The 27,607-nt window shown below is 40.6% G+C and overlaps 1 protein-coding gene across 1 annotated transcript in view; it reads left to right on the top strand.

The window, feature by feature from the left end:
• The window catches only part of KCNJ6 (potassium inwardly rectifying channel subfamily J member 6), a 300,315-nt gene that overhangs the window by 56,959 nt on the left and 215,749 nt on the right, over window positions 1–27,607 (top strand). Inside the window, exon 2 of the mRNA XM_054468952.2 lies at window positions 23,249–23,300. Coding sequence (XP_054324927.1) covers window positions 23,276–23,300 — 25 coding nt within the window. The 5' untranslated portion in view covers window positions 23,249–23,275. The remainder of the gene's footprint in view (window positions 1–23,248; window positions 23,301–27,607) is intronic.

The raw sequence follows: 27,607 nt of genomic DNA, 5'->3' as shown, positions 1-27,607 counted from the left end.
TATATATAGAAAAAGTAATATAAGCCCATAGTTAAAATAAAGAGTATCAAATTGTGGACAATGGAAAACCCTTCCTAGACTCCAGTTCAGTTTCCTATCCAAGAGACAACCACTGTTATGAGTTTCTTGTGTATCCTTCCAGAGATATCCTATTCATATGCTCACACATATGTGTGTTTATGTGTCCTTAGTTATACATCTTATAAAATTTTAAAATATATATATATATATGCTTTCTTAAACATAAGTGGAACACTACCATATATTCTCTTTTATAAATAGCTTTTTTACTTAACAATGTATCTTGGGAATTTTTCCATAGTAATTACCTATTGCTATATTTTGGTCTTTTATTTATTGAAGTTGTTTTCTGTGAAGCCTCCAGATCTTAAAAATACGTTTATTGTTCTTTATCATATTTTATTTTGTGTTCTTTGTTTGCTTTGCTTTGTTGCAATTTGCAGTTTTGTAAATTCGGTAGAATGACAGTTTCATTTTGTTCTTCTATCATATATACTGTACTTACATCTTTGTTCTTTAGACAGAAACTTTTGTCTCCCTACCATAAAGTATGTTTAAATTGAGATTCTTTGATTTTCTATTTTCATCTAGTTTCTTTCCTCCTTCCCCTTCCCTGCCTGGTTTTAACTGGTTATGCTGTATTCCTAGTTCATCTAGTGCTGACCTTTATTCCCTTAAGTTATATTTCTATAGCTCCCTTTATGATATCTATGAAGATATCCTTTATATCTTCAAAAAAACCCATGGAGAATTTCATTCCTGAGTGCTTGCATCTTTAAGATATCTCTCAGGCATTTCTTTGCTTGAACACCAGTGTGGTTGAGTATAAAACTGTAGTATCTCACTTTATTTTCCCAAAGACTTTAGATCTTATCCCATTGTCTTGTTGAATATTTCTAGAGAGAAGGCTAAAGATAGTCTGTTTTTCCCCTTTTCTATGTGTCCTTTATGCTTTGATGCCTGTAAAATTATTTCTTCTTTCTCTGAAGTGCAGTAACTATATCAGGATATATATCAGTGCCCATGAGTCCCCTTTTCCCCTCCAGGACCTTAGCATGCTCTATCAATAGTAAGAATTGAGCTTAATCTGAACTTTCTTTTTATTTTTGACACAGAGTCTCGCTCTGTCGCCCAAGCTGGAGTGCAGTGGCCCGATCTCGGCTCACTGCAAGCTCTGCCTCCCGGGTTCATGCTGTTCTCCTGCCTCAGCCTCCCGAGTAGCTGGGACTACAGGCACCCGCCACCACGCCTGGCTAATTTTTTTTGTATTTTTAGTAGAGACGGGGTTTCACCATGTTATCCTGGATGGTCTCGATCTCCTGACTTCGTGATCTGCCTGCCTCGGCCTCCCAAAGTGCTGGGATTACAGGCGTGAGCCACCACACCCAGCCAATCTAAATTTTCTTAATGATATATCTAAATATTTTTCTGCTAATTCTGTTTTCTTCTCCTAGGATACAAACTATATATATGTTGAATCATCTTTTTCTGTCTTCCATGTCTATCATTTTCAGTTTGATATTTATTTTCTTTTTATTTTGCTCTATCTTCTAAAATTGCACTCTGTGTCCCTGATTATATTTTCATCAGTGTCTTTCTCTTTTTTCCAAATAAATATGGCCTCTATTTCAATATTCACTTACTGTATTCACTGTACTATTTCTATATTTGCTTTACCATTTACTAGTCACCTTACTTTTCTAGGTCATTGTTCAGCTTCCAGCTTGTCTTTTTTTCCTGTAATATTTTGGATAGATCTACTGCTGTCTCTTCATGAAAGAGGGGATTTCTTTCTGGGTCAGTAATTTGTGAAAGGAAGTGTTGAGAAGGGCCCAGGAAGGCACAGCACAGAGCAAGAAGTCTCTTGGGCTAGAGTAAAGCTCTGTCTAATTCCGGGCTTTGTCAGAGGTTTAGTCCTTACATCACACAGCTAACAAAGGTTGGCAGCCACAGAGCTGCTCACTGTCCACAGTTTCTTTTCCACTCAGCCACACAAAAAGATTCCCTTTGCAAAATGGCAGATCTGAGCATTTTCTTCTTTCCCTCTGCTTCCTCCAGTCCCTGTGTGGTATCACACACTGTCCAGGAAGGCTCTCATAGCCAGTACCACATCTTCATCTTGTTGCTCTAAACATTAGTAATGCTTTGACTATGCCCCCAGGATGGAGAAGGCTATGGGCAGCCAGCTCTGCCATAGATTTCTGGGGCTAGGCATCGTTTCTCACCCACCACCTTTATCCTGGCCCAATTTCTGCTGCATGTAACAAGAGCCCTCCCTCTACATACATGTTCTGAGGTTGTAGGCATTTCCTAGTTGCATCAAATGTGAAGATTTCCTACGGTTTCTTGGTATCTTTACTGTTTTCCAAAGGAGACAGAAGTCTCTGTCTTACCATCTTAAAATTAGATATATCCATAGGAATGGTTTAAAGAAATGCATATTCTTTACTTTTATCTGCAGAGATTTTGATTCAGTGGGTCTTCATTGGAGTATCGGCACCTCAAGGCTCAGAAGAGCCACAGGCAATGCATTTAAAATATTAGGGATACCACTCACTACTCCTACCAGAGCATGGCCTGGTGAACCATGCAAGAGCGTCACACACTGGAATGAAACCAAGTAACTGGTACATCCAGCCAGGTCAATACCCAAACCATACAACTTCCCCGGGTCAGAGGCCATTGTTCTGACCTGGGGCTTAGGAGAAGCAGTTTACACTCACCATACTGATTTTTTATCTTTTTTTAATTTTGAAAAATGACAAATCTGTAGAAAAGCCACAAGAATAATATAATACACATGATATACCCATTACCTGGATCCCCCCGGTTGTAAACATTTGTCACATTTGCCTTCTTTATTTGTGTTCTCTCTCTCTCTCCATTTAAGAGTTGTAGTCATCAGGATATGTTGCCCTAAGTATTTGAGTGTATATCTCCTGAGAGCAAGGGCATTTTCCACACTGACTTGAAGTTCACCTAGTCCGCAGTCTTGACTTGCTCATCAAGGCAGGAACCTAGGCACGTTCTCATAGAGAACCAGGAACAGCAGGTTCTGACTAAGGCCGGAAGCACAAAATCACAGAGTTGAGAAATGAACAGCAAGGAGCAGGGAGAGGACAAGGAAGATGATAGCAGGATTTCCTGGTGGAAGAGCTAAGCCACAAGAAGGAAATGAAAATGTTTAAGCTGGTTGCTGCCTTAGGCACAGTAATTCTTCTCCCATCTCACTAGGGAATGTGGCCCAGCAAATGCCACAACATGGTATGGCATGGGCTCTGTGGTATTCAGAGAGAAGAATTATGAGATTTTAAAATGCAGGGAATCTGAAGAGCTTCCAGAAATGATGTTTGGACCTCTTCCCTCCCCCTCCCCACCCTCCTGTCTCTGGCCATGGCTTTCTGAGTGATGGAAAATGCAAGCACCATCTGCCCTAGCACCCAGTCCCAGGGAGGATAAAGCCTTGGGAAAGAATTCTTGCCTTGAGCGCCCTGAATCCTGCTTCCACCCCCTCTCCCCTGCCTTCTGCTGTGCTCTGGGACAGGGAGCCTGAACAGCTGCTGCCTGTCAGGGACAGAGGCCCCTGGCCATGCTTGGCCAATAGCCCACCTTATAGCTAAAAGTGGAAAGAGCCATTCTTTCTTCCTCACAGACAGATATTTTAAAAAATTAGGAGCCACAGAATTGTCAATGAGAATTTCGTGATTGTGAATATGTGGTTTTGAAAAATATTCATCATGGTTGAGCAGAACTGAGTTTCTTGGCTCGGCAGTGCTAAAAGGATGATATAAACAAAGGACATGATTCTGCAATGACTGGTCCCCGGGGGAGAGAGGGTCCCCAGCAGATGCAGTCATTCTTGACTTCTGCCTTCTGAATTGGAAGTTTACTGTTGGATTTTTGGTTTCATAAGGAAAGCTATTTTTTCTGCTCCACTTAATTCTTTTTGTCACAAAACTGTTTTAACTGCACAAAAGATGCAAACCCATCTTGCATGACACAGACTCAGAATCTAACTATCTTCCTCTTTCCTCTAGTATTCTATAGAAAGGTTCCAAGAACAGTCACAATAGAGCGATGTGAGGGTTATGCTAATTCTCCAAGATCAGAGAGAGTGTTCCAATAAAGAAGCTAAAGAGAATGGAGAGTCCATTCCTCCCTTTTCTTTAAAACTCTGAGCCATGAAAGCCACATCCCACTCCAAAAACTTCCCAAGAACTGCACCCTCACTGCAGCATTCAGAGTAATGACATACTATACTGGTAGGAAGCAGGCATGGGGGTGGCACAAGTAAAAAAGAGAAAAAGAAGAAAAGAAACCAAAAAACTTTGATTTTTTAAAAGTTCGATTCCATTGTGTTCAGAGAGCATACTCGGTATGATTTCAATTCTTTTGTTGAGGTCTGTCTTGGTAAATATGCTGTGGGCATTTGAAAAGAACGTGTATTCTGCTGTTGTTGTGTGGCAAATTCTATAAACATTGATATGATCCTGTTGGTTGATGATGTTGTTGATTTTCTCTGTATCCTTACTGATTTTTTCTCTGTAGTTGTCCTAACAATTGTTAAGAGAAGGGTGTTGGCATCTTCAACTATATTCGTGGATTTATTTCCCCTTTCAGTTCTATCAGTTTTTGCTCCACATATTTTGCACCTCTGGTGTTTGTTGCATACACATTTAGGATTGCTATGTATTCTTGGTTGATTAAACCTTTATTGTATTGATACTTAATGGTTGTTCATATTTATGAATATCACATGTGATATTTTGATACATACATACAATGTGGAATGATCAAGTCAGGGTATTTGGGATATCCCTCACCTCAAACATGTATTATTCATTTGTGTTGGGAACATTTCAAGTTTTCTTCTAGCTATTTTGAAATATACAATACGGCATCATTAACTATAGTCATTCTACTGTGCTATCAAACAACAGAGCTTATTCTTTCTATCTAACTGTATTTTTGTATACACTAACCAACCTTTGCTCATCCCCCTCCTGATCCTTCCAGGCTTCTGGTTACCGTTCTACTCATTACTCCATTAGATCAATTTTTTAGTTCTCAAGCATGAGTGAGAACATATATTTTTCTTTCTGTGCCTAGCTTACTTCACTTAATGTAATATTCTGCATTATTTAATCTTTATTATTATGTAATTTTTCTCTCCATCTCTCATATTTTCTTTGCAGTCTACTTTGTGTAATAATATTGCCATACTTTTTTAAAATTAATGCTTGTATGGTACATCTTTTTCCATCTTTTTACTTTCAATCTACCCATACCATTACATTTGAAGTGAGTTTTTTTTAATGATGTATAGTTGGAGTTGCTTTTTATACACTCTGCTAATCTCTGTTTTTTAATCGGTGTATTTGGACCATTTATGTTTAATATAATTATTAGCATGTTAAGGCTTAGGTTGGCCATTTAATTTTTTGTTTTCTATTTGTTTTTTGTTTTGTGATTCTCTGGGGTTTTTTCCTGAAATTCTGTGGGTTACTTCAACATTTTCTAAAATTCAACTTTGATTTATCTATAGTGTTTTTGAATATATCTCTTTGTTTAGCTTTTTCAGTCGCTGTTCTAGGAATTACATTCTGTGTTTATGTATATATACACAATGTAATTTATATATATGTATATACATATATATATGTATCTCTTAACTACTGCTGTTAATATTAACAAATTCAAGTGAGACGTAGAAATCTTAGCTCCCTTTACATTCATTCCCCTTCCCCTATTTAAAATATAGTTGTCTTAAATATTTCCTCTACATATATTAACAATCACATTAGACCATGCTATAATGTGTGCTTCAGCCATCAAGCATAATTTAGAAAACTCAAGAAAAGTCTACTGTGTTTGCCTATATATTTTCTCTTTCCATGTCCTTTCTGCCTCTAAGATGTGTCAAGATCGCTTCTTTTATTATTTCCTTTTTGTTGAGAGAACTTCCTTTCTTTCAGGGTAGGTCTGCTGGTGACAAATTCTCTTTGTTTTCTTTCATCTGAAAATGCCTGAGTGCCTTGATTTTCATTTAATTAGTGAAAGATATTTTTGCTGGTATAAAATTCTGAGCTGAAAAATGTTTTATTTTATTTTATTATTATACTTTAAGTTTTAGGGTACATGTGCACAATGTGCAGGTTAGTTACATATGTATACATGTGCCATGCTGGTGTGCTGCACCCATTGACTTGTCATTTAGCATTAGGAGATATACCTAATCTCCCTCACCCCTCCCCCCACTCCACAACAGTCCCCAGAGTGTGATGTTCCCCTTCCTGTGTCCATGTGTTCTCATTGTTCAATTCCCACCTATGAGTGAGAACATGTGGTGTTTGGTTTTTTGTCCTTGCAATAGTTTACCGAGAATGATGATTTCCAATTTCATCCATGTCCCCACAAAGGACATGAACTCATCATTTTTTATGGCTGCATAGTATTCCATGGTGTATATGTGCCACATTTTCTTAATCCAGTCTATCATTGTTGGACATTTGGGTTGGTTCCAAGTCTTTGCTATTGTGAATAGTGCCGCAATAAACATATGTGTGCATGTGTCTTTATAGCAGCATGATTTATAGTCCTTTGGGTATATACCCAGTAATGGGATGGCTGGGTCAAATGGTATTTCTAGTTCTAGATCCCTGAGGAATCGCCATACCGACTTCCACAATGGTTGAACTAGTTTACAGTCCCACCAGCAGTGTAAAAGTGTTCCTATTTCTCCACATCCTCTCCAGCACCTGTTGTTTCCTGACTTTTTAATGATTGCCATTCTAACTGGTGTGAGATGGTATCTCATTGTGGCTTTGATTTGCATTTCTCTGATGGCCAATGATGATGAGCATTTTTTCATGTGTCTTTTGGCTGCATAAATGTCTTCTTTTGAGAAGTGTCTGTTCATGTTCTTTGCCCACTTTTTGATGGGGTTGTTTGTTTTTTTCTTGTAAATTTGTTTGAGTTCTTCGTAGATTCTAGATATTAGCCCTTTGTCAGATGAGTAGGTTGCAAAAATTTTCTCTCATTTTGTAGGTTGCCTGTTCACGCTGATGGTAGTTTCTTTTGCTGTGCAGAAACTCTTTAGTTTAATTAGATCCCATTTGTCAATTTTGGCTTTTGTTGCCATTGCTTTTGGTGTTTTAGACATGAAGTCCTTGCCCATGCCTATGTCCTGAACGGTATTGCCTAGGTTTTCTTCTAGGGTTTTTATGGTTTTAGGTCTAACATTTAAGTGTTTAATCCATCTTGAATTAATTTTTGTATAAGGTGTAAGGAAGGGATCCAGTTTCAGCTTTCTACGTATGGCTAGCCAGTTTTCCCAGCACCATTTATTAAATAGGGAATCCTTTCCCCATTGCTTGTTTTTCTCAGGTTTGTCAAAGATCAGATAGTTGTAGATAAGTGGCGTTATTTCTGAGGGCTCTGTTCTGTTCCATTGATCTGTATCTCTGTTTTGGTATCAGTACCATGCTGTTTTGGTTGCTATAGTCTTGTAGTATAGTTTGAAGTCAGGTAGCGTGATGCTTCCAGCTTTGTTCTTTTGGCTTAGGATTGACTTGGCAATGCGGGCTCTTTTTTGGTTCCATATGAACTTTAAAGTAGTTTTTTCCAATTCTGTGAAGAAAGTCATTGGTGACTTGATGGGGATGGCATTGAATCTATAAATTACCTTGGGCAGTATGGCCATTTTCACGATATTGATTCTTCCTACCCATGAGCATGGAATGTTCTTCCATTTCTTTGTATCCTCTTTTATTTCATTGAGCAGTGATTTGTAGTTCTCTTTGAAGAGGTCCTTCACGTCCCTTGTAAGTTGGATTCCTAGGTATTTTATTCTCTTTGAAGCAATTGTGAATGGGAGTTCACTCATGATTTGGCTCTCTGTCTGTTATTGGTGTATAAGAATGCTTGTGATTTTTGTACATTGATTTTGTATCCTGAGACTTTGCTGAAGTTGCTTATCAGCTTAAGGAGATTTTAGGCTGAGACGATGGGGTTTTCTAGATATACAATCATGTCATCTGCAAACAGGGACAATTTGACTTCCTCTTTTCCTAATTGAATACCCTTTATTTCTTTCTCCTGCCTAATTGCCCTGGCCAGAACTTCCAACACTATGTTGAATAGGAGTGGTGAGAGAGGGCATCCCTGTCTTGTGCCAGTTTTCAAAGGGAATGCTTCCAGTTTTTGCCCATTCAGTATGATATTGGCTGTGGGTTTGTCATAGATAGCTCTTATTATTTTGAGATATGTCCCATCAATACCTAATTTATTGAGAGTTTTTAGCATGAAGGGTTGTTGAATTTTGTCAAATGCCTTTTCTGCGTCTATTGAGATAATCATGTGGTTTTTGTCTTTGGTTCTGTTTATATGCTGGATTACATTTATTGATTTGCGTATATTGAACCAGCCTTGCATCCCAAGGATGAAGCCCACTTGATCATGGTGGATAAGCTTTTTGATGTGCTGCTGGATTCTGTTTGCCAGTATTTTATTGAGGATTTTTGCATCAATGTTCATCAAGGATATTGGTCTAAAATTCTGTTTTTTGGTTGTGTCTCTGCCCGGCTTTGGTATCAGGATGATGCTGGCCTCATAAAATGAGTTAGGGAGGATTCCCTCTTTTTCTATTGATTGGAATAGTTTCAGAAGGAATGGTACCAGTTCCTCCTTGTACCTCTGGTAGAATTCTGCTGTGAATCCATCTGGTCCTGGACTCTTTTTTGTTGGTAAGCTATTGATTATTGCCACAATTTCAGAGCCTGTTATTGGTCTATTCAGAGATTCAACTTCTTCCTGGTTTAGTCTTGGGAGGGTGTATGTGTCGAGGAATTTATCCATTTCTTCTAGATTTCTAGATTATTTGCGTAGAGGTGTTTGTAGTATTCTCTGATGGTAGTTTGTATTTCTGTGGGATCTGTGGTGATATCCCCTTTATCATTTTTTATTGTGTCTATTTGATTCTTCTCTCTTTTCTTCTTTATTAGTCTTGCTAGCGGTCTATCAATTTTGTTGATCCTTTCAAAAAACCAGCTCCTGGATTCATTAATTTTTTGAAGGGTTTTTTGTGTCTCTATTTTCTTCAGTTCTACTCTGATTTTAGTTATTTCTTGCCTTCTGCTAGCTTTTGAATGTGTTTGCTCTTGCTTTTCTAGTTCTTTTAATTGTGATGATCGGTTGTCAATTTTGGATCTTTCCTGCTTTCTCTTGTGGGCATTTAGTGCTATAAATTTCCCTCTACATGCTGCTTTGAATGCGTCCCAGAGATTCTGGTATGTTGTATCTTTGTTCTCATTGGTTTCAAAGAACATCTTTATTTCTGCCTTCATTTCGTTATGTACCCAGTAGTCATTCAGGAGCAGGTAGTTCAGTTTCCACGTAGTTGAGTGGTTTTGAGTGAGTTTCTTAATCCTGAGTTCTAGTTTGATTGCACTGTGGTCTGAGAGACAGTTTGTTATAATTTCTGTTCTTTTACATTTGCTGAGGAGAGCTTTACTTCCAACTATGTGGTCAATTTTGGAGTAGGTGTGGTGTGGTGCTGAAAAAAATGTGTATTCTTTTGATTTGGGGTGGAGAGTTCTGTAGATGTCTATTAGGTCTGCTTGGTGCAGAGCTGAGTTCAATTCCTGGGTATCCTTGTTGACTTTCTGTCTCATTGATCTATCTAATGTTGACAGTGGGGTGTTAAAGTCTCCCATTATTATTGTGTGGGAGTCTAAGTCTCTTTGTAGGTCACTCAGGACTTGCTTTATGAATCTGGGTGCTCCTGTATTGGGTGCATATATATTTAGGATAGTTAGCTCTTCTTGTTGAATTGATCCCTTTACCATTATGTAATGGCCATCTTTGTCTCTTTTGATCTTTGTTGGTTTAAAGTCTGTTTTATCAGAGACTAGGATTGCAACCCCTGTCTTTTTTTGTTTTCCATTTGCTTAGTAGATCTTCCTCCATCCTTTTATTTTGAGCCTATGTGTGTCTCTGCACGTGAGATGGGTTTCCTGAATACAGCACACTGATGGGTCTTGACTCTTTATCTAATTTGCCAGTCTGTGTCTTTTAATTGGAGCATTTAGTCCATTTACCTTTAAAGTTAATATTGTTATGTGTGAATTTGATCCTGTCATTATGATGTTAGCTGGTTATTTTGCTCGTTAGTTGATGCAGTTTCTTCTTAGCCTCGATGGTCGTTACAATTTGGCATGATTTTGCAGTGGCTGGTACCAGTTGTTCCTTTCCATGTTTAGTGCTTCCTTCAGGAGCTCTTTTAGGGCAGGCCTGGTGGTGACAAAATGTTTCAGCATTTGCTTTTCTGTAAAGTATTTTATTTCTCCTTCACTTATGAAGCTTAGTTTGGCTGGATATGAAATTCTGGGTTGAAAATTCTTTTCTTTAAGAATGTTGAATATTGGCCCCCACTCTCTTCTGGCTTGTAGAGTTTCTGCCGAGAGATCCGCTGTTAGTCTGATGGGCTTCCCTTTGTGGGTAACCCGACCTTTCTCTCTGGCTGCCCTTAGTGAAAAATGTTTTTTTTTTTTCCCAGTAGTTGAAAAATGTTATGCTATTTTGTTCTGACCTCCATAGTTTCTAAGTAGAAAACCTCTGTCATTTGAATTACCTTTCCCTATTGATAATGCATTACTTCTCCCTGGCTGCTTTCATGATTTTTTTCTTTTTCTTTAGTTTTCAGAAGTTTATCATGTGTCTCTGAGTGAATTACCTTGGGTTTTTCTTGCATGGGTTTCATTTGGCTTCTTGGATCTGTAGTTTTGTTTTGTTTTGTTTTAATTTGAAAAAATTGCAGCCATTATTCCCTTGAATACTTTCTTCAGTCTCATCTTCTTTTTCTTCTCCTCCTGATACTCTATGTCATAAACGTTTGATCTTTTGTTACAGCTCCACATGTTCCCAAGGCTCTGTTCATTTTTTTAAGTCTATTTTCTCTCTGGTGTCCAGATTATATAACTTCTATTGTTCTATCAACAAGTTCACTGTTTCTTTGCTCTGTCTTACCCACCCTGCTGTTCAGCCCATCAATTGAGTTTTTAATTTCAGTTATTAAAATTTTTAGTTCTGAATTTTTTTCCAGTTCTTCTCCATGAGTGCTGATTTTTTGCTGAGGTTACTATTTGTTTGTTAGGACTTTTCTTCATTTGTTTCAGGCTGCATTAGGTTCCTCATATAATTATAAAATCTGGGTCATATCAGTGTTGATATTTGTCTTCAGTCATTCAGTTTTAGCTCTTTCTGTTGGTATGACAGGTAATTTTTTACTGAAACCTAAACATTTTTGGTGTTATTATAAGATTCTGGATCTTATTGAAATCTTGTATTATAGCAGGCCTCCTCTGACATCACTCTGGTGCTAAGGAGGGAACCACCTCATTGCTCACTAGTAAGGTGTCATCCTTTTTACTGCTGGATGGTAATGAAGGTTCATGATCCCTACTGGGCCTCCAGCAACACCATCCTGGCTGGGATAGGAGGGGGCACCTCATTACTACTTCCCACTTGGTGGTCTCCACCAACAGTTTGCAAGAGTGACCTTGTTACAGCTGGATGGCAGTGAATATCCTGACTCTATACTGGCCCTCCTCTAATACCTCCCTGGTGGGTCTGGGGAGACATACCTCATTATTACCAGAACCGTATGGAGGACCAGGCTCCCCATGTGGTCTCTAGGGAGTCTCATTATCCTTCAGCAAGAAGGAAAATTCAGAATCTCCACTCTGTCTCCCCTGACACCATGCTGGCAACAGGTTTGGGTGCAGCATTACACCTGATAAGAGTGGAAGCCGAAGCTCCGCACCCAGCCTTTGCTTTCCAGGTGGAATTGCTGTGTTTTCTGTAATGTTTGGTTACAGAGGTTATTGTTCAAAGGTTTTCTGTCTTCTTAGACTACCTCTCTCCTAGGTCTTTGGCTAAAGAATTCAAGCTTGGGGCATTTTTGTCTGCATCTATTGACATTTCCAATTTGCTGGCATCTCCAATATCCAGTCAGGGATAAACAATATAGAAAAAAAAAAAAAGAACTCAGAGAATTCACTCCCATGTTATTCCTCAGATCCCAAGGTCCCTAGCTGGTATGGCTTCCTCTATTCACCTTTGAGAGTCAACTTAAGTTTGTCATATATATTGTCCAGGATTTTTTTGTTGTGCTTAGTGAGAGGAATAGGAAAAAAAAAAATCAATCTGCATCATCTTTGCCAAAGCTGAAATGAAGAAATTAACTGTAAATAGAGAAAAAGAGAGACGAGATAAAAGAACAACAGAGATTAGGACGGTGTTCTTCATTTTCCTTCTCAGAGATCTCTGTTGCTGAGAATCAATTACTAAATACCTAACAAAGGGGTCACCTTCTCTCCCTTCCCTCCTGTATCCAAACAGAAGTTCAAGCTGAAAACACATGACAAGAAGCACAAGAAAATAATATAGTTTCTATCTGTAAATTTTCCTCAGTCCCCAGCCCCAGTAAATGTCACATTTGGTTATAAAATTGAATTTCTCAAAGGAACATTTTAAAAATATTCCCCTGACTTAGTTTCTTTTATAACTATTGACACAGATGAGAGGTTGAAGAAGCACATCTTTCTGCACCCTACACTTTTTTGCATGCGTAGGGAACAAGCTGGCTTTCTGGGGTTATTCCAATAACTGGGACTCTCTGCTGTCCTGCTGACAGTGCTGTGGCAGAGTTCAGCCGGGATAGTATCCTGTTTTGAGAATAGGCATCCACACCACTTCCCTGGATACTGATAGTGACCAGAGTGGCCTGGCTTGGGGAGGAGCCATTATCATGCCCCACTGGGCTCCCTGTCTGATTAGAGGGCTCCATGTGGGTTATCCAGTATTAGGCAGTTTAGGCTTAAATCTCCTGTCACAAAAGTTGATCATGGCCCTCCCAAAGGCTATGTGTTTTCACAGATGCACACAGGCTGAGCTATGAATGAATGAATGAATGAATCCCTTACTCTTCACTGCAACCCAGTCAGTTCTCAAAGTGAAGCATGACAAATAGTCCCACAGCAGCATGCATAACCCTAGGCTTCCCTAGGATTCACTCCTCTAAATTGAAGTTATAGGCATAAGTTAAAAGGCAGGAGAGAATTGAGCACCATGGTAACCAGAGTCCTCCACAGCACCTTTGCATGGGGCTCCCTGATACAACATTGCATTAGACAAATATAAGGCATTCTAGTGACCATACCAAACTCACCACTGGGCTTGAGTGACTCCTTAAAACAGGGTCAAGCTGCTGGGCAAGGTGATTATTTTCTAAGTCAGCAGCCTCCAGCCTTTTTGGCACGAGGGACCAGTTTCATGGAAGACAATTTTTCCACGGACCTGGGGCAGGAGGAGGGGATGGGGATGGTTTCAGAGTGAAACTGTTCCACCTCACATCATCAGGCAATAGATTCTCATGAGGCGTGCACCACCTAGATTTCTCACATGTGCAGTTCAAATAGGGTTCGCGCTCCTATGAGAATCTAATGTCACCGCTGATCTGACAGGAGGTGCAGCTCAGGCGGAAATGCTCACCTACTGCTCACCTCGTGCTGTGTGGCCCAGTTCCTAACAGGCCACGGACCAGTATTGGTCCACGGCCTGGGGGTTGGGGACCCCTGTTCTAAGTATCCCTTATATGTCAGAGTAACTAACCAGCCTTACCTTCGGGCCTGCCATCCTGCCCCTATCATCACTCCCACCTGACCCCTGGCACCCCACAACCCACCTCTGATCAAATAGAAGAAAGAAGGTCATACAAAGAAAAACAAAAGGAATCAGGGATTTCTTTCCCTTCAACTATCACTACATCCCTGAAACCATTTTAGAAGAGCTCTTACGGGTCATTGTATTGCAGTACTTTCTGGGGCAGAAATTCTTCTGGAAAATTCTGAAGAAATGACTGATCAGCATCTCATGTCAGGAAACTCACAGCTGTTCAGGGACATTCCATTCATTCTATTCATTCTTTGATTGTGATTTGGTATTTCGTTTTACCCTTTTTGGAAACAGAAGAATTCATCCTTTATAGTGTTTCAGTTGCTCCTGGAGTTGTCAAGACAATTTCCTCTGACTTGCTCTGTTACTTTGTAAGTCATGGCTCCAAGAATGACAAATCCTACATCCACAGTATGCACAGTTGCTAAGGTGCAGAGGGGATGGGCACTCAGAATGGGGTAGCCAGGGAGAATGTCAAACGGAAGTGAAACCTGAATTGAGGGATGAAGCAATGCAATGTGTTCAGAGACCAAAGGGGCTCGTCGGGCGGGAGCATAATGTAGAAGTGATAAGCAATGGGCCTGGATAGGTAGGTGGAGACCACGGCTGGAAGGGAAGGGTCCAGGCAAGCCATGGAATGTGGGGAGCTGGGAGTGCAGAGTGGATGTTGGAAGACTCAGTTTGCCTAGAACTTGGATTGTGGGCAACCAGGAAAAGTAAAGGGGAAAGAAAGGAACTAATATGGCATCTGTTCCCTTTCCTCTTGGAAATAGAGGTGGTTTGGCAATGCCTGTGGCTTGGATGAAGCCCGGTGGGAGAGGCATTGGCCACTGCAAGGCTTAGGATGTCTGGAAGATCACCCTGGAGGCAAGACAAGAGCCCCCAGAGAGATGCTGAACCAGAAAAGAGGCCATAGATTGAGAGTCATGAGACCAACAGGAAATTCCTGCCTGTTTCCAAGATTCAGCACTGTGGTTGAGTCCTGGGAAGCGAGGGACCAAATCTAGAATAGGTGCATCTTGGAAGCAGAGGTACCTGACAGGGAAAAGACTGCAGATGCTTGTCCACCACAGGCACGGGCTCTGTATCCTCCAGTTACCTGGACATCCTCAGTGCCTCCCTGCAGTCTCGCATAGTATTTTCTTTAAAGGAAATTTCCTGATAGGTCTTTGGTGATAATGCTTGTCCTATATTTTACAATATTTCCAGGAGCTCTAGGAAAGGAGAAATGAGTCACTTACCAATATTCCAAGAAACCAACTCCCCTGGGGAAATTCGTGAAACATTGTCTGGATATTGACGCTGAAAGTCGAGAGCTTGTCCCACAGTATTTCAAGCCAGGGAGGACACACACAGAGTTGGGTTTGGAGAAACTCTGGCAGCCATGTGGTCCAACTGTTTTCTAACTCTTATCTCTGCTACCCATCACTCTTAGAAAGTCATGTGCTCAACAGCTTTCAAGAAAGTACCCAGGGCAATGTTCCAAATGCTCTCCTGCCATCTACGAACTCACGCTGAAGCCCAAAGGAATTGAGGCAACGTTAGTACAAGCTTAACTTTGAATCTGATTTACCTTTATGAGATATCCTCATACCTCAGTGTATTAGGACCCTCCCTGGTCTGGTCAACAAGACCACAATGATGGCAGCATAAGGAACCAGTCAGGGTGACCTGTACATAGGGACCTTAGAAAGGATATCTGGTAAGGCTAAGGCTCTGAGCCTTATTGCAAAGAGGGCTTTCTCACCTAAAGCATCCTACGTGGCCTGCCCAGCAAGAATGTCACCTCCTCCTTCAGGCACACCCCACAGATGTTTTTACCCCAAATTGTGAAAATTTCAGATTATTTTAGAAACTTTAACTGAGTATATCAGTGGTGAAAACTAACTTTACTCTGAAAAAAATGGTACCCCATCCTGATAGGCAAGTTCTTTACTCTTCAAATCTGCTAGCCCCTGGGCTCACAGGAGAGCACACTCATTGGGTTTTGCCTCCACATCTCCCACCACCTTCCTTGGCTCACCAGGGTGGTTTGCCACGGTGTTCACACAGGCACCTTCCTCTTCCCACTGGTTCGCCACTACTCCAGCCCCGGCCTCCCTCCTGAGCAGCTGTCTGGCCTCCAGGGCCCTCCAGGGCTTATGTCCTCATTTTCCGTGCCAGCCTCCTGCTCTTCTTCTCACACAAAGCCTTGGTCCCCCTGTGACCTGCTGCTCCTCACGCACCAAGCTTTCCCACCTTTCCTCGTGCCATTTCTCCATCTGGAGTATTCTTCTTTGCCTTCCCCTCTCCCATCGCTCTTCTTTCCCTCCTTCACAGCTTGAAGCTGCTTCCTCCATGAGGCACGCCCTGGTTCTGTGAGTTAGAACTACATTTTCTCCAGTCTCATTCTCTGTCTCTGTTCTGTTTCTCCCCCTCCTTCTCCCCCTCCCTTCTCTCCTCTCTCTCTCCCTCTCTCTCTCTGTCTCTCCCTTTCTCTTTGCTCCCTCTGTTCCTCTTTCTATCAATGTCCTGTAGAACCCTTCTGGTGTTTTACCCTTGATACCACATATTGCAGCTATTTCTCTACACATCTTGCCTTCTGGACCAAACTGGAAGCTCTCTGAAGGCAGGTGTAAAGCTGGCTTTACCTGGATGTCCTCTTCTATCCAGTGCCCATCTTGTGCACATCAATAAATTTTTCAGCATCAGATGATTGAAGAAGGATCTTAGACCTGGATTCCCACTGCTGCCTTCAGCACGAATGGCCTTCATTTCTAGGACTTCTCACCAGTTCTTAGGGATGCAGGTGGCACTGTGGTGCAGGATGCAGGTGCAAAAAAAAGACTTCTTGGGTTTAATGCCCAACTCTACTCCTTACCAGCCGTGTGATCTGGCATGATCTGCTGAACCTCTCTGTGCCTCAGTTTCCCCATCCTCAAAGTAGAGAAGACAGTACCATTTCACAGGGTCCTTGTGAGAATTAAGGAGATAGTCTAATGTACTAATGCAGTGACAGGCTATAATAAATGTGAAGTAAACGTTAGGAGTTACTATTTTTATATATTTTCATATTGTTATATTTTTATGTATTTTATATTTATATTGCCCCAAATCATACTTGCATACTGGCTACTCATTTCCATTTGTTTTTCGTTAGGCAAAAAACTAATTAGTGATTCTTAAATGCTGTGGCCTATATTTTTCAGCAGCAACTCAAGGCAACATAAATGATGCTGTACTAAGAGAACACTCACTTGCTTGGCTATCTGAGGATGTGGCATTTTCCATTTAAATCAGTCCTCAGGTGACCTGCCATCACACCGTGTCAGGGAAGAGGAGGGGGGAAGGTGAGGAGGGGCCAGGGCTGGTGCATTTGTTGAGAACCTGAAGAACAGGGTGGGAGATTTGAGGGCTCCAGGTTTAACCAGAGGTGAGGCCCTGTTGAGGATACTAAGTTCGTAAAATGGCTTTATCGTTTCCTACTTTGCATAAATGTTTCTTTAAATGGTTGTATTTTGGAAAAAAAATCACAGTTTTCTGATGAATACAAGCACACATTTTAGAGAGATAAAAATATCTGAGATGCAAATATAACCGGTTTGAAATATATCAGCCATGATGAGTTTCCCCCTCATCCTTAAAAGCCTACTTCTGGGTAGCAGAAAGCAAGGCAGCACCGCCGAAAATGCAGACCTCACTGGGTTCTGCCAGCTCCTGTCCTCTGTCTGAGGGAGCCCCATGCAGCGGAAAAAAACCCTTTCTACCCTTTCTAGATGCTCTGCATTCATGAATCAATCTCCTCTTCCCCATCCTCCTCTCTCCCTCACACACACACACACACACACACACACACACACAGAGTGTCTCAGCCTTAGCTCTGAGCTAAAGTCAGACTGTTATAATTGCCCTCATTAAAAACACCTCTGTCATTTTAGACACTCAAAGAGAAGTATGTATCTGGCATGGACTCTGTAGAAAGCCATACTCTCTTTAGCTGAAACAGATGTGGGAGTATAAATTACACACACACACACCCAAGCAAATTGCTGAGCCTTTATTTACTTCCCCAGGTGTGGCAGAGGGAATAAAGTCCAGACAGAAAATTAAATGCCCATTGCCTCTGAAAGTCAATACTCTACGCGAGGAGTTTATGATTTAAACAAGACACTTAACATTTTTTTTTAGCATCTGTGAACATGTTTTGCTCAAACATATCATCATGATTCCCCCAAATGTTCGATGTGTCTATGAATGCCTTTTATTAAATGTACAACAATACAACTTTAAGTGGAGTGCCTCCTAGAGCAAAATAGCATAGCTCTTCCAAGCAGTGTGCCTAGGTTCTGGAGACCTTATATTCTGGAGCAGGGGTGTGGAAATACAGGTGTGGGTTGCATAGTCACCAGCTGTTGACACTCTTGATGAGTAGTTCCCTGAGGGGCTGGCAGCCGTGGGTCTGGCTAACTTCAGGGAAATTTGCTTTGTTATTTTTGGCACAAATGCTAGAGGTCAATATTTGTCCTCAAATAGCAAGAACAGGTTCTAACTCTGGGCCCCCACACAGTAGCCAAACGGAATGATTACAAACCCACACATGGACATTACACTTGACTGTATTTATATACATTGTCTCATTTGTTCCTCAAACAGTCCTGTGAATCAGGCAGTGCAAATTCCACCTATCCCCACTTCACAGATGAGAAAATTAGAGCTTCCAAGATTAGTTAAATGAGTGAATAAACTAATGAGTGGTAAAACCATGACAAAAACCTTTCTACACCCACGCTTCCAAACTCTTATACATGTGCTCTCTTTCTCTCTCTCCGCGCCACCCTCTCTAAGAACATCCAAGTGGGATAGACACAACACGCAAGAACAAAAAATTCTCAGGCCAAAGTAAGTTCTTTGCTCCCAACAAGTATGATTCTTGCATTTCTGATTTTCTTTTCATTTTAAAAGAACATGAGATGATTACCTCTGATATAAAAATCCTTGGCTCCCCCAGGGAAAGACATTTTTAACACAAGTTCATGAAACAAATAAATCTGTCTTTTTCACCTTAAAATACCACCAATAATCACAGTCTATCAAAGCATGTTCAGGTATCCTCTTCATTTGCTGACTTCCATGGGAGTAAGGGATGAGGGACAGGGCAGAAAACAGCAAGCAGTGGACCACTTCTGAAATGAGCACACCAGGAAACAGTAGCTCCAAAAGTAAAATGACTTGTCCAGGTTCCTGGGGAGGTTTAGTGGTCAGGGCTTCTGGTCTACCACACACCACCTCCCAGCCATGACCTCCAGATGAGGCTATTGAGATGGGGCTTTGGCATTTTCCAGAGCTTCCAGAGTCCCTCGATGCCATAACAAATTATACAGTGTGACACATGGATGCATTTGTGCACAAACAAACTTAAAGATAAAACTCACGAAAATGGTCAGAAAGAGCAGGGGAGCCAGCAAAGACTGGGTGGTGCCCAGCGGAGTTTTTAGGGATGAATTTGGAGAGGACAAGAATGAAGTGGAACTTGCAGTGTCTAGGCAGAGGGAATAGTGCTTGCCAAGGCAAGGAGGTAGAAAACGGTCGTGGATTGCAGGGAGCTGGACCTAAGGTATGAGTGGAGAAGAAAGAATTATCGTTCCAGGGGCCCTGGCTCAAAGCAATGACTGCGTTCTCGATTGCTAAAGAACTGATGGATTTCAAGCAGGGAGAGGCCACGTCAGGTTTGTGTTTTAGATAGATCCCCCAGAGCTATTTCATGATAAACCTTTAGGGTTGTAGATGGGGCTCCAAGCAGGTGGAGGCAATGTTAATAGTCTCCTAAGTAGAGTGCAGCGAGGGAAGACCAACTTTAAAATATGCAAAATAGACCCGGCACGGTGGCTCAGCCTGTAATCCCAGCATTTTGGGAGGCCGAGGTGGGCGGATCACGAGGTCAAGAGATCAAGACCAGCCTGGCCAACGTGGTGAGACCCTGTGTCTACTAAAAAACACAAAAATTAGCTGGGCGTTTTGGTGTGCACCTGTAATCCCAGCTGCTCGGGAGGCTAAGGCAGGAAAATTGCTTAAACCCAGGAGGCGGAGGTTTTAGTGAGCGGAGATCATGCCACTGTACTCCAGCCTGGCAACAGAGCGAGACTCCATCTCAAAAAAAAAAAAATGCGAAATATCAGGGGGTGACGAAGGAAGAAGAAGTGGAGAGCGGGGGTTCCATGGAGAGGTCAGGCAGGATATGCAAATCTGGGCATTGCCAGCCATTCATGGAAATTAGGGACATTGTTGTGAATGAGAATACTCGAAGAAAGAACATAGAAATGGCAAATCTAGGAAACCTCAACACCGCACTGGGACTGTTGTGTAAGGGATCTTGGCTAAATGGGCTTAGGTTTGATGGGCCTTGAGATTTCTGGGAGAGCAGAGGTTGTGGATAAGGGAAAGAGATTGACTCCCTCTAAATCCTTTCCTGGCACATCACACTCTTCCCTGGGCTTCAGTTTCATCAACTGCATCACTATGGCGTTGGGCTTGACAATCTCTAAAAGAATCACTTCCAGTTTTAATATGCTGTAATTCTAAATCTCTTCCCAGTAATGTAAATCCAACAACCAGGAAATTTGCTGTGAAGGAAACTCTTGGCTTTAAAATAAGGAGAATTTGCTTGAGACCAAGAATGAAATGTAAATGCTTTATTGGATATACATGTCGTGTAACTGCAAACATCAACTTTCTGATAATGAGGGAAGGACATAAGGAGTTTAGAGACATCCAATAGAATAACTAAACCACTTACACCAAAACATATGTCATGATTTCCACCATAAGTTATGATATAGATGAGTCAGTCTGGGAGAGCTATATTTAGGATTTTAGGAGCCTCTCCCCACTTAATGTCAGAGGATTCCATTTAACTACAGGGAAGAGGAAATTGCTGGTCCAGGCAGTATTTGACATCTCTAGGACTAAGATATCCAGCACATCTGAACAAAAATAGCTGCAAGGACCACCCACCAGCAAGAATGGGGTCCAGAATGTGGCAGGGTCCTTAGGTCACAAGAGATAAAGTGGTAACACACACACTCAAGAAAACAGACACACTAAACAGGGCTTGTTAAAAGTGTAATGCCTGGAATCTGGATGCCTATGGTTTGGCATTGGGGGGTTCTCACTGCTGGTGCCATCAGAGGAGGGTCAAGCTGAAGAGGTCTGTGATCCAGAGTGAGGCCTGATGGAGCACAGAAAATGGGGAAGTCAAGTCACAGACCAGGACACAAGGAGAGCTAGTACAGCTAGACGGACAGACATAGCAGAGCTGGGCTATGAGGGGAAGCTGAGAGTCAATGACAGGACCCACAGAGACAGAACAAGCTCTGGGACCAACTTCACTGAGTCCCTGCCATGGAACAGCTTTTATGCCTGAATTGTCACAACCCGCTGGGGTCGGCTGGTGAGCAGCCGCTGTGCACACTCACATGAACCAGTGTTGTGTAAGAGGCTCCTCTCTGCCTGTCTTATTCAGCTCTGTGATGTGACACTTAGCCTCTCTACTGGCCCACGCCATGCTGTTTCTCTGCATGTTGACATAACCCAAGCGGTAGGCTAAATATCATGGGTGAAATTCCACAGCAAGCAGGTTGGTAGATTACAGCTCCGTAGCTCCTTCTGTTCTCAAGGGCAATTATTAGTTTAAGAAAGAGGTGGTGTGCTGATTTCGTTGTCATGAATACAGGGCTGTGGAAATCAAGAATATTTGCCATGTGCGAAGTTGTTTGTTGCCATTCAATAAAAGCATACCCTTCCAGTTTGGGAATAGTGTCATAAGGAGGATGAATAATGATCTTGCTATCCGTACTACAACACCCAAGCCATGACACATCAGTTCGAGTGTTAGCCAAACCGCTAGACTGTACTCAGCATTGTACCAGGGCCATGGGGAAAAGCAAATACTACTCTGGGCTTCCAAACACTAAAATGTTGATGGCAGAGGGGCTGGAACACAACAGTGTGAAACCATGAGTAAACTTCATAACGATGACATGAGAAAGAACACTACAGTTGTCCGTAAACAAAAGGTCAGAGAAAGACAACAGTGTAAAATAACAAGATAATGTTATCTCCCTGTTGATTTAGCAAAGACTAGGAGTCAAAAGTGCTAGTGCCACTGGCAAGCTGGCAAGAATGTAAGGAACTGAACACTTTTATACACTGTCAGGTACAACGTTTGTGGGGGACAACTGAGCACTATATGTCAGAATTTTTAACATTTAGACTTTTTGACCAAGCCATACCTCACCTTAGGATTTATCCTCATAAAATAACTTGCACAGGACAAGTGCACAACCATATAAGTTCCAAGATGCTCATCCCAGTGTTTTATAAAGTAGTGAAAAATTCTAAGTAAATTAAATGGGATCTGGTAAAGGAAATGATGATATAGTCCATGATGAATACTATGCAGTCATTTAAAAAATGATGATGTATTCTACCTTTACTGGCATAAAAAGATGCATGATATGATGTTAAGTGAAAAAGTTGCTTCAACACAAAATGTGTATAGCACAGATATTTATCTCTATGAAGATAGGATCATATTCCCATATCTGTAAATATGCACAGGTAAAGAAATAAGCCTAGAAAGCAGTCACCAAAATGTAACCATGATTTCCTCTGGGGGTGGCATTAGATTTATAATTTTCAGTTTTTTTCTGAAGTTTTTAAATAATGAACATATTTTAGTTTCACAGAAAAACAAGACTGCAAAAAAAGTATAATAGTGGGCAATGTTGCAGTTACTACATATGTTAGGAACACAAAGAAATTAAACCCAAAGAACTGTGGAGAAATTAAAGAGAACTTTTCAGTAGAGATGACCAGTATTCTTAATAGCTCCAAAGTCATTTTTTAATTAGGACAGATTCAATTTCTGTATGTATTATTCTGGCTTTCAAACTCAGTGGGTTATAACCTATATCTCGGTTAAAACAAAATGTTTTTAGCCCAAAGTAGATAAGGTTATAAGCCCATCAAAACTTATGACTTTTTAAAGGCTCCAGGAACCCAAAAAAGTAAGACAAAGAAATATGTATAAAATCTATTTAGTTTTTTGGAAAGAAGAAACCAAATGACTACAAAAATATCAACTCCAAAAATACCAAGAAAGCTTCAATGGGGGAAAACAGAGAGAAAAAAAAAAATTGGCATATGGATGTCAAAAATCCAGTGTCAAAGAGGTTTTGAAAACTGGTCGTGCGTCACCAATTATATATATCCAAGATCAGTGTGACAGATGCTCATTTCCAAGAGCAATAGGGAGCTTTTTAATGCCCTAAGAATCTCTTTTCAGTGACTGACTGATAATATAACAATCATGTGGGTTTTTTATTCATTTAATTATTGGAAACCAAATTCTGACCTAGGAAAAAGAAGGAAGAGAGATATAGCTGTAAATGGCAATTAGATCAATTCATATCTAAGACATGTTTTACAGATAATTGTCTTTTCTTCTCACCTCCAGGAAAAGCACAAAGAAGAAACTGCAACAATGGCCAAGCTGACAGAATCCATGAGTGAGTAGCTTCAAATTTATTATTTATTTTTTGTTTTGAATGGGAAAATGCAAAATCGCACAAAAAAGACATCCCGTGTGATGATCTGATTTGTCCTTCTCTTTCGCTCTTACGGGACCAAGATCTGTTTCACACATACTGCATCATGTTGATGTTACTTTATGCGTTATTTGGAGTTCATCTTGCTTCGGGTCAAATTCTTTGTTGAAGCTGTTACCCACAGTATGGAGCCGAAGAATAAAAATAGATTTTATTTGTAACACTGCATTGGGGATTGGGACTCAACAATAATTTCAACCTGACTTTTAGGAGGTTTAGTCAAAGTCAGCTGAAGATTTTTCTGGGCATCTATTCCATGGGCTGGATGATCTAAAGAGAGGAAAGAATGATAAATCATTGTTAAACCTTTCAGGTGTAGTTCAGAAATTTCAGACAGAACTATTAAAAAATGGAGTGCTTGCAGTATAAATAGCTTGTAATGATTTAGGTTTTGAACATAGCATTATAGTGCTCTTAAGCTAAATAAACAGGATACACAAAGCATTTTTAAGAGGAAAGGGGGCTGGGCACGGTGGCTCATGCCTGTGATCCTAGCACTTTGGGAGGCTGAGGTGGGCAGATCACTTGAGGTCAGGAGTTCAAGATCAGCTTGGCTAATATGGTGAAACCCTGTTCTATTAAAAATACAAAAATAAGCTGAGCATGGTGGTGCATGCCTGCAATCTCTATTATGGCTGTTTGGAAGCTGAGGCAGGATAATCACTTGAACCCGGGAGGTGGAGGTTGAAGTGAGCCAGGTGTACTCTAGCCTGGGCAACAGAGCAAGACCTGGTCTCAAAATAAATAAATAAAAATAAAAAAAGGAAAGTGGAATTTATTAGAGTAAAGCCTTCTTCAAAGGAGAAATGCAGTTTTCTATGATGAAGTCTAATTATTAAAGACCACATGAATATGAAATACAAGGCATTTTTTTCCTTTGAAAAATGGAAATTTCTCCTGGTGATAGATTTCATACGGAAAGTTACAATGGAGGCTTACGAACACTTCTCCATGAACACCTTATTAAATTTGGCCTGTAAAAATTAACGATTAATGTTGCCCACATTTAATTGTGCACCTTCCTCCTCCTCTAATCATGAGACTATTAAATACAGGTCTTCCTCTGTAGCATAGTAAGTGAACCTTTATTCCAAAATATCCACCCATACCAAGAAAATATAACGTTAAAAAGTTATTTACATTGATTTCCTTTCATTCCTGACCCCAAACCTCTGTGTAATTTTAAGTAAGTCTTGAACACGTGCTAATTTCACTGTGATGAAAGGACTGGGTAAAGAAAAAAATCCCTTTAGCACTGACACCCCTCTCCTCTGCTCTTATTTCTGTATCATCTCCTGCCATGCTCTCTGCTCCGTCCTTTTTTTCCACCTGTAGTCTTGCAAACTGAAATGTTAAAAGAATTTACAACTTGGTTTGAAAAACCCCAAACTGGTTGTATTAGTCCATTCTTGCACTGCTATAAAGAATTACCCGAGACTGGGTAATTGATAAAGAGAAGAGGTTTCATTAGCTCCACACTTCCACAGGCTGTACAGGAAGCATGGTGCTGGCATCTAATCCGCTTCTGGGGAGGCCCCAGGAAACTTACAATCATGGTGAAGGGCAAAGAAGGAGCAGGCATGTCACATGGCCAGAACAGGAGGAAGTGGGGGGGGGGGTTCCATACACTTTTAAACAACCAGATCTCTCGAGCACTCACTCACTATCACTAGAGCAGCACTGAAGGGGAAATCCACCCCCGTGATCCAATCATCTCTCACCAGGCCCCACCTCCAACATTGGGGGTTACAATTCAATATGAGATTTGCATGGGGACACAGAGCCAAATCATATCACTGGTTCTCTGTAAGTGAAAGCATCCTAAAGTGATGAAATGTGCTCTTCTCAGACCTGGAATGAAAGAGTGTGGCCAGTGCCATTACAAAATGGACCAGCCTGTATTGTCCAAATATACAGTGGATCCGTGGGCCTTATCAACTAATTCACAATCCACAGCACATGAGCAGATTTCTTTCTAATCTTTAAGTCCAAATTCACCAACACGTTCGCTAAATGACAGGAGGATCAGTGGCTTAGAACCTAAGCATCATTGTCCATGAACGGAGTCTCAGGTGTCTGGGTGAATTAAATCAGATGGTGTTGCATGTAAGTTATGATGCTAACAGTTTTCCCAAGGCTTCTGTTAGAAATTGATACTCTGGTTCAGTGAATATTATTTTTAACTCACCTGACTGAATTGTAAGGGTACCGTACTGATTAATATTTCTGATGAAGCTATTTTTATTTTTCCATCTATATTGGTTTCCAGATACATTTAAATAAGAGCTCTTTACCTGACTATCGATTTATTGGTTTTAGGTTTCAGGTTTGGCTGGACAATATTTCTAATGATTTTGGTCTGTGAATCAACTGTCATAAGAGGATTCTATCAAAGTTGAATTCCAAATCCTTGGGTTGATGACTGGGTGCACCCATTCTTCTAATGTGCTCTGTCATTATGAAAAAGATTGCATGAATGTTTCTCAATGCATAAGGAAATTTAAAAGTTGAGAACAGACCTTAGAGTCATACCCAATGTCCAAGTTTATTGGTCCTTACAAAGATACAGCATATTATAAAATATATAAGATGTGAGGCAACTTCTGTAGATGCTACAAAATGCTAATCATGTGGTCAACGTACCAAACATTTCATTTAAATTAAACTCATGACTAATTAAATATACCACACACTTATTTTACATAGAAATCTACAATGAAATACATAATTAGGTAAGGATATTCTATCAGTAGGCTGAGCAAAGAATTAACATATAATTACCACACAGTAAAATTGATGGGAACATAAACCATGGCCACACTCTGGAAGAAAAAAAAAAACAGACAGAACCGTGAATACCCAAAACACAATGCTATGAATGGGTTTCCAAAGCCAGTAAACACTTTGCTTGTTAAACTGCCAAGCAAAAACCATCTGGTTACTAGAACATCTCTATGTTTAACTAGAACTGGATAGAGATTCTTCTCCCATCACCCTAGGTGTCCACATGCTAGCAAATGGCTAGCCACATAATGGCTAAGCAAATACCACAATGGGAAAGGAATGTCTTCTTCTTCTAGAGCAGGGAAGAGGTGCATTTCTTTCCGCTACGTGCCATTCATCGACCACCTCCAAAAAGTCAACTTTGATCATTTTTTTAAGGGCAAGCAAGAGATAGATTTTAAATGTTTGATTAACATTAGCAAATTTTAAATGTTTGATTAAAACCACCTTTATTTTTCTGAGGACTTTGCTGTGAAAAAAATTACAGCAACTTTATTTAATAAATTAAAAATACTTTAAAATATTTTACATTATTGAAACGAGGACGGGCATGGTAAGGATAAGAAAAAAATGGAGAAAGGAAGAAAAGTAGATGTAGAAGAAGAGATAGAGAAACAACAAAAACACGCACAAAGCATAGAGAAAATATGTGTATGGTATATGAGGAAAGCCCAAGAGAAGGGGGTATTAAGGAGGACTAAGACAGAATTACAAGGAGCAAAGACAAGACAGGTAGGCAAAGAGGGAGAGATTTTAACAGAGAGAGGTTCCATGGGGTCTAAAAATTAGCAAACTAAGTGTGGCAGTTCACAGCCTGTGAACTTTCAACCTTCCAAAGGCTGCCAATTTTCTTTAATTTTTTTTATATATAATACTTTAAGTTCTGGGATACATGTGCAGAACGTGCAGGTTTGTTACATAGGTATACACATGCCATGGTGGTTTGCTGCACCCATCAACCCATCATCTACATTAGGTATTTCTCCTAATGTTATCCCTCCTCTGGCCCCCCAACCCCTGACAGGCCCTGGTATGTTATGTTCCCCTCCCTGTGTCCGTGTGTTCTCATTGTTCAACTTCCACCTATGAGTGAGTACATGCAGTGTTTGGTTTTCTGTTCTTATGTTAGTTTGCTGAGAATGATAGTTTCCAGCTTCACCCATGTCCCTGCAAAGGACGTGAACTCATCCTTTTTTATGGCTGCATAGTATTCCATGGTGTATATGTGCCACATTTTCTTTATCCAGTCTATCATTGATGGGCATTTGGGTTGGTTCCAAGTCTTTGCTATTGTGAACAGTGCCACAATAAACTTGTGTGTGCATGTGGCTTTATAGTAGAATGATTTATAATCCTTTGGGTATATACCCAGTAATGGGATTGCTGGGTCAAATGGTGTTTCTGGTTCTAGATCCTTGAGGAAT

This window comes from Pongo pygmaeus, chromosome 22 (genome assembly GCF_028885625.2).
Source record: "Pongo pygmaeus isolate AG05252 chromosome 22, NHGRI_mPonPyg2-v2.0_pri, whole genome shotgun sequence".
Lineage (NCBI taxonomy): Eukaryota > Metazoa > Chordata > Mammalia > Primates > Hominidae > Pongo > Pongo pygmaeus.
The sequence above is the reverse complement of the archived record's forward strand: the minus strand, read 5'-3'. Positions and strand labels throughout refer to the sequence as shown.